Raw genomic sequence first — 18,923 nt, forward strand, 5'->3', positions numbered from 1 at the left:
TTGATTCAGTTATTCCTGCACAGGCTATGTAATAATTCTGTAACTTTAGCAACTGGCATTTTAGACATTCCACGAATACATTTTCATTCTAATATGTGAGCGAGTTGACACCAGAAGTGACTAGGAAGTTATTCAGCCAGAAAATGGCTGAACACCTTTAAAATGTGTGCCCGTGCCTCTTGTTGTGTTTTGGTTATAATTATTTAAGCTACTCGAGATTGCTGTTCTGAGTTTTTGACAGTATTCAGCAGTAGCTGAGAAGTCTTGCCGTCTGCATTTGCTAAGAAAAGCGTTTTCTGAATCCTCTTTTTGGGCTCCAGTTAGTTAGATGTTGGATCCTTTTTCCTCTCTCAAGTCCCTGCTCTTAACATCTCTTCTCACCTGTTCTGTTCTTGTCTTGGGTTTTCTCCTGAAAGATTGCTCTCAATGTTGTATCCGTTTTTAAAAAACTTTTAGTATCAGCCAATACATTTAACTTACAAGAGCTATTTTTATTCCTGATTATTCCTTTTTCATTGCATCTCTTCTTATTTTTATGGCTGAGTCCTGTTCATTCTGAGAATACGACTTAGAGGTGGGTTTTCTCTTTGTGTTTCAGTTTTCCTCTTTTCCACGTTATCCCTTTTCTCTAGGAGTAATTTTTATTTTTGCCCTGGTGACCCTGTTTATTTGGAATTTCTTTTCATTGTTTTGGGCTCTGCCTGTATGTTTTATGATCCTTGGTTGTCTGTTCCAGTATAAAAACGAGGCACTATTAGGTCTGACAAGGAGTTTTCAGTGCCTTGGAAGGACTCGTGTGTGGTGGGCTTCATCCCAGCAGCAGCAAATGGGAACGTCATTCCTCTGAGGAACCCCTGTGTGTCAGATGCGGAAGCCTTTCCTCTTGGATATCTGTGCCTTTGGTAGCTGCTCTGATTTCCTGGACAGTTCTTTTACATTCTGCAGGGAATGTGTCTTTGGGGAGTAGGAACACATCAAAGTTGAGGTCTTTAAACAAATCTCTGTTATAAACAGACTGTCTGTAAACAGCCCCGTAAATCGCTGCCTCCCTCTTTATGGACCCAGAGAGGATTTAAATGGCACCACCATCCTTCCATTGTTGTGTTCCCACCAAATCTGATAGCCATCTTTGCTTCCTGTCTTTTCCCTCTATCTCACACCACACACTGAATACGCTCAATACCACTTACCACGTGTGTGCTACTCTGCTAAGTGCTTTACGTTTATTTACTCCTTTAATCTTTACAAAAAACTTAAGAGGAAAATATTGTTATCACCCCCACTTTACAGATGAAGAAATTGAGGCACAGAGAGGTTCAGGCCACACAATGAGTAGCACGGCTGGGCTTCAGCCCCAATCTGTGTTTTTTTCACCACACTATCCTGCCTGCAGTGCATTGGGAAGACCTTCCATCTCTAGAACAGAGCCTGCATGTGACTGCCTCTTCCACGTCTGCTCTTAGAATCCTAGCCTTCACCACTGGTGGTGATGTCACCTGCACTATGGTTTCCCTGCCTCTTCTGTCCTCCCCTGGAGCCCACCCTCCATGTAGCAGCTAGAGAAATCTCCCCAAAGTGCACGTCAGATCATGGATCTCCCCTGATTAAAACACAGCAGTGGATTCTTTTCTCGGAACTCCATATTCTTTCCATGGCCCAGAGGCCCTCTGTGGCCTGACCAGCCCACCTCCTCTTGGACCCAGCCCCAGCCCCTCCTCCTGACGTTTGAACCTAGTAAGCTTGTCCTTTCTTAGGGCTTTGTATCTGCTGTTGCCTTTCTTTCCCCTGCTCTTATCACGGCCATCTTCTAGTTATAGTCAGGCCTCAGCTTAGCTAACATCTTCACTTACACACTGTCACACACATTGACTTATTCTAGTTTTTTGGGTTTTTTTTTAAGTTTATTTATTTAGAGAGAGAGAGAGCCATGGAGGGGCAGGGGTGGGGGAGAGAATTCCAAGCAGGCTCCACGCTGTCAGTGCCGCGCCCGACGAGGGGCTCGAACTCACGAACCGTGAGATCATGACCTGAGCCAAGAATCAAGAGTCGGAAGCTTAACTGCCTGAGCCACCCAGGCGCCTCAGACTTCTTCTAGTTTTTAAAGCACCTTTCAAGATCTGAAATTTCTTACTTGTTTGTATATGTGTATCTCCCAACTAGAGTCCATGCTTCTTGAGGGCCAGGACTTTGTATGGCTCAGTGTGTATCTCCAGTGCCTGGATGGGGACCCAGTGCTTGGTACCCTGTCTCTAGGCATTTGCTGACAAGTGTCTCTGGGAGCTCTTAGGCTGAACAACGCCTGTCTGCATTGCAGCCACTCCCCATGGCACTCCAGGTTCAATCTGTGCCCATCTTCTTGTTTACCAGCAGCCCCTTTCCTCCCATTGTGGTGTTTGGTACACTTTCATCATTTCTGTGTTGTCAATACTTTTGTCACATCTGCAAACCTGCTGTACTACTATTTATCCTAATTCTTTCTTTAAACTATTTAACTTTATATGAAACATAAACATATCACGGTATAAACGAAAAAGAAATAATGACTTGTCACAAATGACTATGTTAATTAAAATTTAAAATGTCATTCCGTACATCGTTTAAAATTGTCAGAACTTCAATTTCATGTTCTGCTTTTCTGTACTGAATAGTATTGGAGTGGAGAGTTATAAATATGTGCTTGGTTATAATCTTGAACTTGAAGCCCATCATTTGTTTGTTTGTTTAATTTTTTTTAATGTTTATTTTTGAGAGAGAGAGAAAGTAGGCAAGCGCACGTGAGCGTGCGCAGTGGGGGAGGGACACAGAGAGAGAGGGAGACACAGAATCTGAAACAGGCTCCAGGCTCCGAGCCCATGCGGGGCTTGAACCCAAGAACCTTGAGGTCATGACCTGAGTTGAAGTTGAATGCTTACCCGACTGAGCCACCCAGGCGCCCCAAGCGGCTGTCATTGAAAGTTGAGCCTGTGACGGATCCCGGAAGCAACCGCTGTGTCTGAATGTTCACATCTCCTGAAGCCCGGGCAGCTTGAGTCTCGTGTGCACAAAGTTGTTCATGTAGAATATGTTTCAGTATTCGCGCGGCTCTGTTTTCTGTGCCGGTGGGCACAGTACGAGGGGTCTTTGGAGCACTTTGAGCACCGTTTGAAACTCTTCTCCTCGCCTAGGACTGACTGCTTTGCACGGATGATGAACATTTCCTTACGTTTGAGAAGACCATCCCGGATGGTGGATGGTAAAAGGATGAGGATGACTTCAAGTTTCCAGCGGCTCTTACTAACATTTATTCTTCTGTATTTAATGAAGCAAGTAAATAGCCAGAAAAGGGGTAAGTACATCTGAGTCTTAGAGAATAAACTGATTGCAATGCCACTGCTATTTTTTGCCATTACTGTTTTGGTTATGAGGTGATCCTGTGTCTTTATTGAACCCTTCAGGTTTTCTGTGGTTAAAATCCATTTCTTTGCAATCTTTTTTTTTTTTCTGTGTACTTTTTGTTCTCTTTTATAAAGGCCCATAAAGGTAGATGTAAATATTCTTGCCCCATTAAAAAAAATTAAGATATTATTTACATAAAATAAAATTCACCCTTTTAGGATAAAATTGTGTGAGTTTTGACAAATGTACACAGTCATGTAAACACCGGCACAATCAAGAAGTAGGACGTTCCTCATTCTAGAAAATTCTCCATGCTCCTCTGTATTTAGCCCCTCTCTCCCCACCTCCAGCCAACACTGACCTATGTTCTGTCTATAATTTTGCTTTTCTGAATGTCACATAAATGAAATCTAAACATCTTTCTTTAATAAAATGCTGTGTCCATCTTTTTTAAATATATTGAAAATGTTTGTGTAGATTTACTAACTCACTTATTTTTATGAAGAACATTATCCTTTTGCCCCTGAACTTATTTTTGATATTATTTCCATAATTAAACATCACTTTTCCCCCAGGATCACTGTTGAATAATTTTATTATGATTACTGATAATTTCTAATGTATTTCTAATGTTTTTGTTTTCTGTCATATAAATAGCTTTATAATTTATTGCTTTCCTAAATGCCATGCCAGTCGTGTGTAAAAACTAAAAAAATCTTTTTCAGAGACATTTATATAGAGTCTGAGAGGGAATAACCTTTTTTACACTGTAATTGCTTTATCCACTCCCTCCTTCCCTCTCTTCCTTCCTTTTGCCTTTTGTCCTCCCTCTCGTACCCTCCTTTTTTTTTCATTTTCTTTTCAGCATGATAATTTTTCATTGTATAGTGCTTCTGTATTCCATGACCTAATATTATTTTATAGGTATGAATAAGCACTATTAGGATTATAATCTTCTGAGTCATTTGTTACTTTTCAGTTGTTTAGGCCTACACAAAAGACATATTTTTCAGACTCGTGTCAGGTCATTACTGTGTAAATGTCATATGCTTCATAAAAATCTAAAGATTGGTTATGGGGTTTCCATGCAGGTAGCAGTCTGGTAACAGGCAAAGAGACAGCAATGGCTACAAGTGCTCAGAAGCTGTGTTTGTGGGCATGGGGAACACGTAATTTTTACTTGTAGTTATTTGTTTTGGGGGAAGGAGTGGGGCCAATGGGGCTATTTAAAAAATCTTCTAGGCCCTCTCTGGGTCTCATCCTTGACTCTACCGTCCCTCCCTGCATTTATCTTAGTGGCTGGAGGTGGGACTTTGATGGAGGCCCAGTCCCTAAGTGGTCTAGTGGTTGGCCCACGTCCATCGGTTTCCTCTCATTTTTTAATCCACAGCTACAAAGAGAAATCTAAAACCAGTCCCTCCTGTGACTCTGCAGTCAGTCCTGCAGAAAGAACCTGGCTCCTGTGCAGACACATGTGCTCATACTCATGACTAAAGATGATTTGATGTGTTGACCTTTTTACAGTGCAGTTAAATTATTAAGCATGTTCTGTGTGTGTGTGTGTGTGTGTGTGTGTGTGTGTGTGTGTGTGTGTTTCTCTCCTTCTCCAGGGGCTCCTCGTGATTTGAAGTGTATAACTAACAATTTGCAAGTGTGGGACTGTTCTTGGAAAGCACCCTCTGGAGCAGGCCATGGTACTATTTATGAAGTTTGCATTGAAAGCAGGTAATAGAGATACTTTGATTATTAGCTGTAACCTAAAGGTCTTCAATTGTAGAACATAGAGATTTTGTTCTAGAAATTTTTTAATGGAATTTTAAATCTTAGCTATTTCCTAAAAAATCTGAATCTTATGTCAATCAAAGTGGAAAAAAACCCTTCTCCTGGTTAAAACTTTGATTCTTAAGTATGGAACACACCTTGAATATGTTGTGGATTCTGATCTGTAGAGAAGTTTTACTGGTCTGTCCCACACCATCTGTCTAGATCAGTTAGGTTGAGGTTTTGACTCTGCCAAACGGGAAAGGTCAGGTCTGGAGTAGGCAGTTCAAGGCTGACATGGTTGTTGATGAGAGACCCAGGTTCCTCTTTATCATGCTGCCGTGCCACCTTTGCCAGAGGGCCTCATGGTCCCAGGATGCTTGAGGAGTGGCCGTCATGTCTGCCTTTCCAGAAAGCAATGAGGAAAAGAAGGGTGATTTTCTTTAAGGAGATCTCTAAGAAGTCCCACACAACACGTCTTGCACCTGCTTGCATCTTTTTGGCAGAAGTCAGTCAAATGAGGAAGCCTCTTTGCATAAGAGGCGGGGTAGTGTGCCTGGATAAACCTGGGGTTAATGTAGGGAAAGGGAGAGTGGGCATCAGGAGGCCAGTCGCAGGTCCCACCACCTTCCCCCTCTCGGGCGATCTTGGAGAAGGCCACAAGCTCCGAAGCCTGGAGGTGAGGCCTTTGGGCTCTCTGCAAACCAGAACATTCTCTTCGCTGTCCCTGACTCCACGGGCCCAGGAAAGTGGTTCAGCGACACCAGAGTTGTTCAGCATGGCGGCTCTGAGGCCAGTTGACTGATGGGCGGTCCTAATGCGAATTGACATAAGTCTGCATTTAAGTACTACTCAGGTTTTCCCCATTTGGTGTACATTTATTGAGCATTAGTCTAAGCTTTGTGGGAATTTGTCAACCAGGAGGAGCTTGGTTGTGTTGCAGAAACAGCTCTAACATCTTATTTGCTTATTTTCTGCTGTGAAAATAAAGGCTTATTACCTGCTTTCGTCCTGTGGCCCTCTGGGGCCAGCTGGCATCTCTACCCCGAGTCTCTCCCGCAGGGCGCCCGGCCTAGGGCTCCCTCACCCTCCAGTGCATGAAGTGCTGACTTTCAGAGCTTCCTTCCTGAAGTGACAGATGTGACTTTCACTCCCATTTCTCCACAAATAAAGTCGCATCGCTATGCCTTTCCTCAGAGGAGTGGGAAGTGCAGTCCTACTGTGAGTCCAGCAGGTCTGGGAGAACCTGACAAACCTGGTAAATAACATGAGTGGCTTACCTCAGGCCACAGGGAGAGGGAGTTGTTCTGGCTCTCTGTTCACAGGAGACCAATCGTAGCAGTGCTGTGGGTCAGGTGCTGCCAGAAATGTGGAAATTCTATGTGAAGGGCCGACGGAGCACTGACTGAGGAGCGTGGGGTGCCGGAGAGGCTGTTGGAGGGGTGATTGCGGAGTACGGATTCCCGGTCTTCTCAGCAGCAAAAGGACAGAAGGACATTCCAGCCTGAAAGGATAGGGGCTCAGTGGCATAATGGAACTTATGAAATAGCACGATTTAGCAAATTCAGGTGGTTCTGTGTTACTGACACCTAATGAAACCTCCCACTGTGAGGCTGAGAACAGGTGAGCCGACCTGTTCCGTGGTGGTCCCTCCTAGCGAGTGACGTGGAGAGGCCTGCTCTAGGTGCCGGGCAGGGACGCTGGGACGCCGGGACACCGCAGAGTCCCTTTGCTTGAGTTCAGATTTGCATGGGACGTTAGAAATATACATGAATAACGGTAAAAATAATATAAATGCGCTCTTGAAAGGTTCAGAGGGCCATGAAACCACAGAGGAGGGGAATGACTTTTGTCCAGGGGATAATGGGTGGGGAACTGGAAGAGCTTTGGAAACAGAGCAGATGAGAAAGTGTTGTTCAGACCAAACCGTGAGCCAAAACAGGAGCAGTGGCCAAGTCGAGGGTGTGTTTGAAGGGCCACAGATAGCCAGTTTCATTCTTGTCCTCTATCTGTGGAGCAGCCTCTGCACGTGAGACTCTGTGATGGTCTTCTGTAGAGGGGTGGGGGGTTAGGGGAGCAGGCGTGTGCAGCTCGAGGGAAGGCTGCAGAGGGAAGGCTGGTGGGAGTGTGAAGGGCATGCTGAAATCCTGAGTTTCTTGAAATGACCATCTCTGCTTATCACTCGACTTTCTGGCCCAATCTGGTTATTCATCCTCCATGTTGATGCACTTACCATTAACCTCTCTTTTCTCAGTCTTAAAATGCAGTGTAACCTATCGTGTTTCTGTATAAAAGAACAGAAAGTGTTTTCTGGTGCATTTTGTGTTAATCAGGCTTTTATGAAAATTGCACTGTTAGTTTTATCCACTAATTAAAATGTGATTTTTTATATTGCAGGTCCCGTTCTTGTTATCAGTCAGAGAAAGCAAATGCTAAAATCCCAGCTCTTTTACCTGGCGATCATGAAATAACCATAAATCGTCTATATGATTTTGGAAATCCTATAAGTAAATTCACACTAAATGAAAAAAATGTTTGTAAGTATTTGAAAAGAAAATTGATTTGAAAATAAGGCAGCAACAGTGCTTTGTAATTGGCAGAAATTTACTCTTCTTTTGAATTCCACTTGTTAGACTAATAGTTGCATTTCCCCAGCAACCATACTGTGGATTCTAGAGCATAGCCAGGATCAGGAAGGAAGGAGTCAGAGTAAATGTCACAGAGTTGATGATCCTTTCCACATGCGGGTACTTTTCTTGGCATCACTTCGCCTCGTTGATTCCTGCATACCTTTCGGAATTCCTCAGGTGTCGCATGCTCTAGGAAGTGGTCTTTGACTATCCCCTCCCAGAGGAGATCCGATTCCTTTCTTAACATTCCCTTAGGCAGTGTGTTTTTCTCCTTCGTGGCACTTCTCACAGTTGCATTAATAATGTGTTATGTAATAAGGCACTGCGTTTGTTGCTTCTGCAAGAAATAGGCTCAGTAGGGCAGGGAGTGTGCCTTCTACACCTGGCACCTCGCCCACTGCCTTGCACGTGGCAAGATCTTCTACACGTGTGTTGATTGAATGCCTACGACCTATGTTACCCTCGTGACATAGCCCAGACTGATGGAGATGGAGATTTTGCTACACACTGAGACCTTAAAAACCCCAGTACTCTTGACTCTTAATGGTGGGAGAAGCAGGTTTCTTTCTCTCCTGACAACTGTGAGGGCGTGGCATCGTAATGACATTATGATGAGTCTTATAAGGATGACTTACTTTGCAACAAGGAGAAAAATATAATTAACTTGGTGACTTGTTCAATTTTATAGATAAGATGCATGTTTGGAGCAGTCTGTGTCTGAGATAGAACAGATTTTGAAAGGATAATAACAAAGCGTGCTTTCCAGGAACTTAGCATCTGTCTCACTGCCTTTTAAGTTAAAGAGAGAAGAGCCATGTTTGTTACTTTCTTTCTGTAGCTGTATGTGAGATCCATGTGAGAATGTTTTGAACAGATCAGCCATGATCTCAATACCCACAGAGAAATACTGTTAACACTTAAATATATTTTCTGTGCATATACATATAAACAGTGAGGTTCATATTAGTACTTTGTAACCTGCTTAACAGAAAACAGAGTTTTCGGTTTGATATTTAAATAAATCTGTATTACTTGTATAGGCTGCAGAGTATTCCACTGAGTGGAGGTACCGTAATTACTTAAGTGACTGATTATTAACAATGAGATTTTTATTTCTGGTCTTTCAGTGTAATAACCAATGCTTTAATGAACATGTTTCGCAAATACGTGTTTCGGATTTGTGTGATGATGTCCTTAGGCTAAATTCCTAGAATTGGGAAAGCTGCATTAAAAACAGTCCCCTTGTTAGGACTTTGATGTCCATGGCCAGTTGCTCTCCAAAACTTTTGAGTCTCTTTGCATTTGAGTCTCTTTGCAAACGTCACACTAGAGGGGACTTGTTCTTCACTTCCTTGCCAGGACTGGGTTTTGTCAATTTCTCTTAGTTCTGCCATTTCAATCTGGTGGCCCCCAGTTAGAGCACTTTGACTTTGCATTTCTGTGATTACTTTTTTGGGAAAAAATGATCAGTCATTCTCATTCTTTTCTGAACTGTTCTGTATCCTCTCTCATTTTTCTCTCGTGTTGAAACTCAGCTTTTCCTCCATCAGTTCACAAGAGCTCTCAATATTGTTATTAATTCTGCCATATTTCCTACAAATAATTGCCCAAATTTAAAATTTAAACTTCATGGTTTTCATTTTTATATAAATACACTCTCTTGCTATTTTTCTCTGAGATTTCGGTTTTATTATCATGCTTGATTTAAATCTTCTACACATCTGGAATTATTTTGTAGTAAAGTATGAGGAATCTAACTTAATTTCATTCCAGATTTTTAAAAAATTCCCCAGGACTCTGTCAGAGAGCCAGATTGTGTTGTCTGATTTTTCAGTAGGTATTGAGAAGATTCTGTCTGGGAGCTGCTTGAAGATGTCAGTATTGGATAGAAAGAAGTAGAAAGGGGTGGGGGGGGAGGCGCCTGTGTGGCTCAGTTGGTTGAGCGTCCGACTTCAACTCAGGTCATGATCTCACTGTCTGTGGGTTTGAGCCCCGGGTCAGGCTCTGTGCTGACGGCTCAGTGCCCGGAGCCTGCTTCAGATTCTGTGTCTCCCTCTCTGCCTGACCCTCCCCCACTCATGCTCTGTCTATCTCTGTCTCTCAAAAATGAATAAACATTTAAAAAAAAATTAAAGAACTAGAAAGGCAAATCAGGACAGATTCTGGATGACTTACTAGAATGATATAGTTCATTGCTTTTACATATCATGTAGTTTGTTGGTAGCATTTTTAATAATACTGGGTCTGATTGTGATTAGAATATTAGATTAATAGTATCCCAATACTAAGCTGCTACTACTGTGATAATACTGCTAAGAAAATTGAAAAGCAAACTAGATGAATATAAGAGAGGGAGGTGGCTGCATCAGCAAATCTTTGAGTACCTGCTGTGCTCGGGAGAAGCTGTGGAATGTTGGTGCAGTTGTGCGTTAGAGGATCTGGAGTTTGGGGCATTTGGCTACTTAAAAAAGTATGAGAAATTCAGTTTTCTTCAGATGCTTTCAACAGTATACATATAAAGAAAACTAATATATATATGTGTGTGTGTGTGTGTGTGTTTGTGTACAGTTTTTTTTAATAAGCTTCTAATTGGCCAGGGCTAGCACAAAAAGAAGTCTTTGTAAGGCTTTTAGTGTCTTAAGTTTCTTAAAATAACCTGAAAGTATGGATCTGTCTGAGGCAGAATAAAATCATGTAGATCCCATAAATGAAGTAGGGAAGCCCCCATCTTCTGATGTCCTGAGGAAGAAGAACATGGAGGTTATAGGTAAAGATGTACTAGCTTTAAAAAATAAACACAAATGGTTACATTTCTTTCCCAGCTGAAAAGTTCCTGTTTTTTAGAAAGCAAATTAATATTGTCCTCAAGTGTCCGTTTTAGCTGGAAAGAAATGCAGATAATAGATAGTTCATGGGAACTTAGGGAAACTTCCCTTTTACTGTGAGGATGTATACTATGAAGTAGTGAGAAAAGTGTGTGTGTATTTAATCTTTTCATTTGTATAATTGTGATTATTACCTTCCTTAGCTTAAAATGCTGTATATGACTTGTGTTTTGAAGAGTAGCCCACTTCTATTTAGATAACATGTAAATGACGTGTACTTTTCAGGGAGGGAGCATCTTAATAGACAAATACTGCCTTTGTGTAAATGCTCCCATAATCTTTAAGTTACTGGATCATGACATCCTGAAACACTTGAAAGAACCATGTTCTTAGAAGCCTCTGCTCTGGGTGATCACACTGGCACCTTGAATTTCTTGCTCCTTGTTTGCTCCTTCTGTTTTATTGTTGTTGTTATTATTATTATTATTATTATTATTATTATGTTTTTATTTTAATTCCAGTTAGTTAACATATTAGTTTCAGGTATATGATATAGTGGCTCCTTCTGTTTTATTTTATTTTTTTAAGTTTATTTATTGTATTTTGAGAGGGGGGAGAGGCAGAGAGAGAGAGAATCCCAAGTAGGCTGCATGTTGTCAGTGTTGGAGCCCAGTGCCGGGCTTGAACTCATGAACCGTGAGATCGTGACCTGAGCTGAAACCAAGAGTCGGACACTTAATCACCTGAGCCACCCAGATGCCCCAGTGGCTCCTTCTGTTTTAAAAGCAGTTCTTACTGGGGCGCCTGGGTGGCGCAGTCGGTTAAGCGTCCGACTTCAGCCAGGTCACGATCTCGCGGTCCGGGAGTTCGAGCCCCGCGTCGGGCTCTGGGCTGATGGCTCAGAGCCTGGAGCCTGTTTCTGATTCTGTGTCTCCCTCTCTCTCTGCCCCTCCCCCGTTCATGCTCTGTCTCTCTCTGTCCCAAAAATAAATAAACGTTGAAAAAAAAATTAAAAGCAGTTCCTACTTAAAATTTGCCCTGTAAAGCATCCTCCACTGTCCTCATGTATCTGTGAAACTGTTGACTTTGCTACATAGTGGTTAGGTTTTGAATCCACGTGTACTATTTCCTGTACAGCCATAAATATTTTACACAGATCCAGTGTAGAGCACTGTGCTCAGCAAATTTCAGCTAAATTTATTAAGAACTTATTCGTAAATCCCAAGACTAATTTGTATTGATTTGCTCTGCCACTTTTGTTATAGGCTGTATAGTGCAAATATAGGTTATATAGTGCTATGTTCTTAGCACATTTGGCTACCCTACCTCTGGAAAGTCCTGCAGTTTGTGCTTGCCGTGACTTATTTCACTGGCCCCTGTGCTTTTTGGGGAAGTGCTAGGAGAGGTGTGAGCCCCCAAGAACATGTGTCTCTGGGTTTCTTTTAACTTACCTTCACATTGTTATTTGAAGAGAGAACATGCAGAAAAGAATCCCGACATTGTCTGCCCTTCATACGAGAAGCCTATGTTTCATAGAACAGAACAGGTTCGTATCTTATGTGTTTTTCATTGAGCCAAACTATTTTAGTAATTTACTCATCCCTTGTAGGTAGGGAGACTTGAAGGTTTTGAAAAGTAAGAAATTTACCATTTTCTCCCTATGAGATACTATATCCTTGAGCATGTTTTTTTTTTTTTTCTTTTGTAAGGCAGCTTCAGAGCCCATTGCTCTCCCAAACTTCTCTCTCAAATATTAACAGTACCCTCACCAATGTCAGTGGTCTTTGCTCAGTTTTCCTCAATGAACTGTCTTTATTTGGCCCAGATGACAACCCATTTCTTTTGGTCTCAGCAATGCTGTATCGTCTCTGGTTTCCTTGTGCCTCTCAGGATTCTTGCTGGGGTTCTCTGGCTCCTTGAGGCTGTGACTGTCTATTGGTAGCTCTCAAACGAGCTTTGGCCATTTTGAGTCTGTGTTCAAGTTCATTTCTTCAGCTACACTCAGAGAGTTCCTCTTGAGTCTGTGTCCATGGTGCTGATGGTCCCCGTTCTCACTTGCTATCTGCAGACCTCTCCACTGGTAGGCTCTACCTCCCCAGACACTTGGTCATCCAGAGCCTATCCTCCCGTTTCTTCCCAATGTCAGTGATTCCTTTTGCCTGCTTTCTGGGCTAGAAACTTGAAGAAATCTTAGATGTTTCCCTTTCTCATTATGCTAATCCCTCATTTCTTCAATCTGGTCATTTCTTTGAAGTGCCTATCAGGGTTTTTCCTTTTCCATATCCCTCATGCACATGATGAGGTATCACGATCCATATCCTTGCTACCCTGGTCAGCCTTTCTCCAGTGGTCTCCCACTTAATCACATTATGTCTCCCAGCCCTCTGCACTGCATTGCACGCCACAGCTCAACTAGCTTTTCTGAAGGACTTCTTACCCTGCTGAGTACTTCACAGATCTGCATGGTACCCTGTTGGCATCCTCACTTAATGCCTTGGTCATTCCTATGGTCTTGCTGCTGTTTACAGATACCCACACCAGTAATAGCTCGTAGCATCCCCAGGTGGGTGACTTTCACCAGCATTCGGGGTTCTGACACTGGGAGATGAGTGGGAAGGGTGCAGAGGAAACAGATGGAAAGGTCTACCAAAGCAAGCTTTCCATATTCCGTCATTTTCTTAGGCTTGACCTACAGTTACCCAAAGGAAGCTCCTTTACTTCTCTCTGATGTTGCCTGTTTGTAGATTCCAGACTGATGACACTACAGTAGTATGGGAACCCAGTAGCTGTTTGTATAAGGAAACATACTAAGATTTGATAATAATTTACTCAAATTTGACTGATGAATCATTGGGAGCTGCTTATACAAATAAATACATATGTTCTCTTTTGTCAGTAATCACTTTGAGAGTTTGCTTTTAATTCTTGATTCTTTTTTGATCAAGAAGGAATAGAGTTTAAAATAGTTGATTAACGGAATTACAATATGAAGACAACATTACTTATTTTACTAAGTTTGTCTTTTGTTTTTTTCCCAAGCCTTAATTCCAGATACTCCAGAGATCTTGAATTTGTCTGCTGATTTCTCAACTTCTACATTACACCTGAAGTGGAATGACAGGGGTTCTGTTTTTCCCCGTCACTTAAATGTCATCTGGGAAGTTAAAATTCTGCGTAAAGAAAATACGGAAATCATAAAATTAGTAAGTTTGAATCAAAATAGATTTTTTTTCTTGTGACATTAAAGAAACCAAATAATTTTAAAAGATTTTTAAGGTGGTATCAGTGAAGTTTTCATTACAGTGATAAGGGAGTAGATCAACTATCCTTTTAGGGTTCATTAAAAACTATATGCTATGACTCAAAAATCACTTAATTATTAAAATGATGTATAACCATTACAGTAAGTTTAATAAATTAAGGGAGGAATAATGCATGATTCCACCACACAAACACAGTAAACATTTTTCTTTTTCTTTCCAGCTTTTTTGTGTGCGTGTTTTTACATAAACAAACGTATCCATATAATTTGCTATTTTATTTTTGTCTAATACTATAAACATAAAAATAAATGTTTTGAAACCTATTTAGTCATAGTAATTGTTGAGAAATTTTGTATAAGCCTGTAAATTTGAATTTATCTGAACCTGAAATAACATTATTACATTTAGTAGTACATGTTTTTTTTTTCTATTTTTTAAAATTTTGTTTATGGTTTCCTTATGATCTGCTTTTAGTTTGCTCTTAATCGCAAGGATGATGAGGAATAGCAGTGAACAGTTTTGACAGCTGGTACTTGGTAATCCCCCCTTTTGTTCCTTGAACTCTCTTCCTCCTCAATGGATTTGAAATGTGCTTAGTTATAGATTTAAGAATTGGAAGACTATCTCATGATTTTACAATTATTTGCCTGAGTGCATAGATAAGATAGACAGTAAAGGTAAAAAAAAAATAGAATGACTCTGTGCTTTATAGTTACTGTCTTGTTTTTCCTTTCTGACACTCTGTGTATGACATTCCTAAAATGAGAGCCGCCATAACTGTAGGCAACATGTCTCCAGTGCTTCCGGCAGTGCTGACACCTGTAAAACCTCTGTAGGTGTTAATTCCTTGCATTCCTGACCCTGCGGTAAAAGCTCTGTGTATGTTCTTTGCATCCTCACAGCCGGCCCATGAGGGAGGCACTATGAACATCATCCCCATTTTATAGATGAACATACAGAGACACAGACATTAAGACATTAAGTAGTGGAGCCAGGACTCAATCACAGGCAGTTTAGTTCCAGTCTGTGCTCTTTCTTACCCACCACAATTTCCGCTACAAAGTAGATATATTTATTTTTGTGTAAGGAGCCTTCCCTTTCCTTTTCACCAGTGCAGACTGAATGTACATTCAAGACCTAAGTCAAATCCTGCCTCTTATTTTATTTAATTTTATTTAAAAAAAATTTTTTTTTCTTTTTACGTTTATTTATTTTTGAGACAGAGAGAGACAGAGCGTAAATGGGGGAAGGTCAGAGAGAGAGGGAGACACAGAATCTGAAACAGGCTCCAGGCTCTGAGCCATCAGCCCAGAGCCCGACGCGGGGCTCGAACTCACGGACCGCGAGATGGTGACCTGAGCCGAAGTCGGACGCCCAACCGACTGAGCCACCCAGGCGCCCCATCCTGCCCCTTATTTTAAAGCCCATCCTAATTATCTTGGCCTAAAATGCTCTCTCTTTTCTTGAATTTCAATGTCAATTCTTGTCTGTCAGTCTGATTTGCAAGTAGCTTTGATATAGCTGTACCATTGTTATCTTATAACTATTGCTTATCTGAAATTGTATCTTGTGGCTTTTTATCATGGCCTGACACTTTGTGCTTTGGGTTACCACTTACCGGCTTAGGGTAACTTCCCCAAACCTCCTTTTTGTCATTTGTGAAGTGGTGCCAGTCTTTGCTTTAGTGAATGATTAGTGTTATCTGTAAAGCTGCTAAACAACTATCAGTTGTCATTACTTCCGTTGGGGGCTCCCTGAGAGCTGCTAGAGTTAGAAGGCTGATCTTTGCAGCATAAGTGAAATCAAGCATACATGAACAGAGATGCTATTTTTAAGATCATCTAGCTCATTGCCACAAGATACGAAAGAAGATGGCACTGATAAAGTGGCAATTCCCTACTGTTGGGGATGTGATCTTTGAAGAAAAATCTTTGTATCTAGCAGTAGAGAAAGAGGCAAGAAAAACAGAGATAGAACAAACTAATTTTTAAAAAGTGAAATGTAAGAGGGCAGGTGATCCAGATCTGTAGTAAAATGTGACATTTTTGTTTATAATTATATGTTATTAATACCAGCATTTAAAGCATAATTGCTTATAACCTGTCATTTTGTGACAGGTTATATGCTGTTATTTTGTGATAGTTTAAGAATCAAGAATACTATACGTTAGTGTTTATTTGGAACTTTACTGTTTATGCCCATGGCCTCATACGCGGGCAAGGAAGCATGTGCTGCACAGACCAGGATGCCAGTGACTCCTGGGAGCTACGCGGCACCCTCCCGCCCCCCCCCCCCATATTTCTCTCCCTATAAACAACAATTTTCAATTCTTTTACCTGATTCTTTTATTATGTATTTCCATTTTCCAAATCGCATGCTTATGTTTCTCTTTCTTCATTTTTCTTTTCAGTTTTGAGCAATGTTTTATTTTAACAGTGGGTAATGAAAATTTAGTCCCCTCGCCTTCCCTGGGCACACACACTTGCATGCTTCCGTGCTTGCTGTCTCTTACATTTCCCATCTTTTTCCAATATTGTTCTCTCATTCTGCTCTAATTTTTGGTAGCCTGGCATTCATTGTTTGTATTATGGTTATATAAACACTATCCACAACTGAACCAAGTAGTGTATTATCATTTTCCTTTTTTGGGGGTACAACTTCTTGTATTATATTTTTAGTTTTATTTTCATGCTCCATGAATTCATTCCTGAATTCTCTCCAAGTTTTATGAATCTCCTGTTGAAATGTCCATGCACACTAGTATCTTACCAGCTATACATTTGTGAATAGCTCTGAGACCTTCTGACTTACTTCTCAAGACTTCTTACAGAGGGTTCACGTAGATAATGTTTGTACAGCAGGAGTGTGGTAAGTAGCTGAGGATTCTCGTGGCCAGAGGTTTCTCAGGAGCTCCAGCAGCCTCCACTCCTACCAGCAGCCCTTGATTAGAAGAGATTAATACCTAGGTATACACGTAACCCATCCAGGGCAAACCTCTGTGTTTCTTTTTGGCACATTTGTTATGAAGCTGCGGTCCAAGAGGTCTCCTGTCATCATTCGGGAGATTCCTTTTACCTTTTTCTTACAATGGATCCTCTTTTTCCTGAATTCTTCCTCTTATTTTCTCATTTTGGTAGAAGCGTATATTCTCGTAGTTGTTAGCTATTTATTATAGATACTCTCTGTTACCTACAATGATAGCTTCCAGAGATAGATAGATAGATAGATAGATAGATAGATAGATAGATAGATATAGATAAGATAGATATTTTCTTAATTAGTTGCTAACAAAATTTAAAAGACTGTCAGTTCCAAATATCGAGGAGAGGTAGAACAGTTGGAACTTTCATACACTTCTGGTGGGAGTATAAAATGCTACTTGATAAATTCATTAAGACACATTTCTAAAAATGTATTTTGCACTCATTCGTGATTACTATTTTAGCTGGGTATACAATTGTAAGTTGGGGAATTTTCCTCAAGATTTGAAGACATTGTTCCATTTGTTTCTCATTGTGGATCTGTCTTCCTTTGTTGTGCTAGACAGTCATGGGCTCCTTTCAGTCTCAAACCACATGTCTGTCAATTTGGGAAATTTTCTTATTTTATGTCTTTGATTTCTTCCTCTCTGTTTTCTCCGTTCTTCAGAAATCAGACCTTCTAGATTGGGAAGTAATTTTCTTACTGTTTTTACTTTCTACCTGTTTTTTTTCCTCAATTTTCTGAGCAGTTTTTTCTTAAACTTTATCTTACAGTCTGATTATTGAATTTCTATTAATATATATATTTTTAATGTACAAGATGTCCCTTTTCTCTGTTCTTTTTGTTTGTTTAATGGATGCAGTATCTCTTCTTACCTCTGAGGACATCAGTTACCTAATATTTTTTCTTTATGTTCTGTTTCTTCAAGTTGCTTTTTTCTTTATTTTGATCTTTGACTCTCAGAACTTTTTCTTCAATTTCTGGTCATCCTGGTTGCTGCTCATATTTTAAGTGGCTCTTAAATTTTTTTTTTTTTTTTTTTTTAAATCTAATAGGAACTTCTGTTTGCCATCCAGGGTCTTGTTGACTGAGATGTTATTATAGGTGATTAGGATGGGCCATCTAGTTGGCAGAATCTTAATAGTATTATTTTAGGTGTTCATCTTGACCTGTTACTATGCTCCAGAAAATTCGTTTTGGTTCCTACCAGGTAAGTAGGAACTCTGCCATTAGCCTCCTAATGGCTGAGGAGAAGGCAGGAGCACACCAGCCTTCACAGTGCATAGTTTAGCAGTCTTCCTGGTTGTGGTACCATATTCCCCATTCTCCATTCTTTCTGAGGTTCTTCATTCCAGAGATATTTGGTTTTACTTTCACAGAGCATGAATCTCCCATCTGCCAAGATGAAGAGGAGTAGTCTTTTGGTAGCACAGAATGTGGGAGGGGATCTGGGTATCTAACATTATCTTCCGACAACTTTCAAGCAGCTTTCTGTTCTGTGCCTCACCTTCACCTGCATTTCCATAGGAGCCTGGTGCATACAGCCCTTTCCTGAGCCCTTTGGCATTTCCATGATAAAAGTCAGGTTGTTTCTGCCTTTTCCACTGAAGGCTTCAGGTTCAGCTTTCTCAGGTCTTCTGAGTCCGTTCCCCTTGTCCATCAGCCCTCCACCATCCAGAATTTCACTGGTGGTGTTTCTTCTCCTGTGTTTGCCCTTGTGCATCTATACCTTTTTTAAAAATCCATGCACTTTTGTATTGGAGACATTTCGGAAGGTAATAGAAAGGGAAATACAATTATTTAAGCTGTTGTCATTGGCTGGAGGTCCCAAGGTCTCTTTTAGTAGATCCTCAATATTTGATTGAAATCCTTCCCATTTTTCACAATTGAAATTAATAATTTATATTATTTTATATTACTTATAAGTTGCATATTTAAAAATAAAACTTTAAACATATAACACATAGATACAAATCCAACCTGAAACAATTTTTTGTTGAAATGCTGCTCCTCTCTTTGCCTTTAACTCTTTTTAAGTTATTTATTTTGAGAGAGAGAGGGGCACAAGCATAAGAGGAGCAGAGAGA

The 18,923-nt window shown here is 40.7% G+C and overlaps 1 protein-coding gene across 1 annotated transcript in view; it reads left to right on the forward strand.

The window, feature by feature from the left end:
* The window catches only part of LIFR (LIF receptor subunit alpha), a 75,161-nt gene that overhangs the window by 21,178 nt on the left and 35,060 nt on the right, over window positions 1-18,923 (forward strand). Inside the window, exons 2-5 of the mRNA XM_043599648.1 lie at window positions 3,165-3,325; window positions 4,986-5,100; window positions 7,534-7,673; window positions 13,631-13,794. Coding sequence (XP_043455583.1) covers window positions 3,184-3,325; window positions 4,986-5,100; window positions 7,534-7,673; window positions 13,631-13,794 — 561 coding nt within the window. The 5' untranslated portion in view covers window positions 3,165-3,183. The remainder of the gene's footprint in view (window positions 1-3,164; window positions 3,326-4,985; window positions 5,101-7,533; window positions 7,674-13,630; window positions 13,795-18,923) is intronic.

This window comes from Prionailurus bengalensis, chromosome A1, assembly GCF_016509475.1.
Source record: "Prionailurus bengalensis isolate Pbe53 chromosome A1, Fcat_Pben_1.1_paternal_pri, whole genome shotgun sequence".
In the NCBI taxonomy this organism is placed as follows: domain Eukaryota; kingdom Metazoa; phylum Chordata; class Mammalia; order Carnivora; family Felidae; genus Prionailurus; species Prionailurus bengalensis.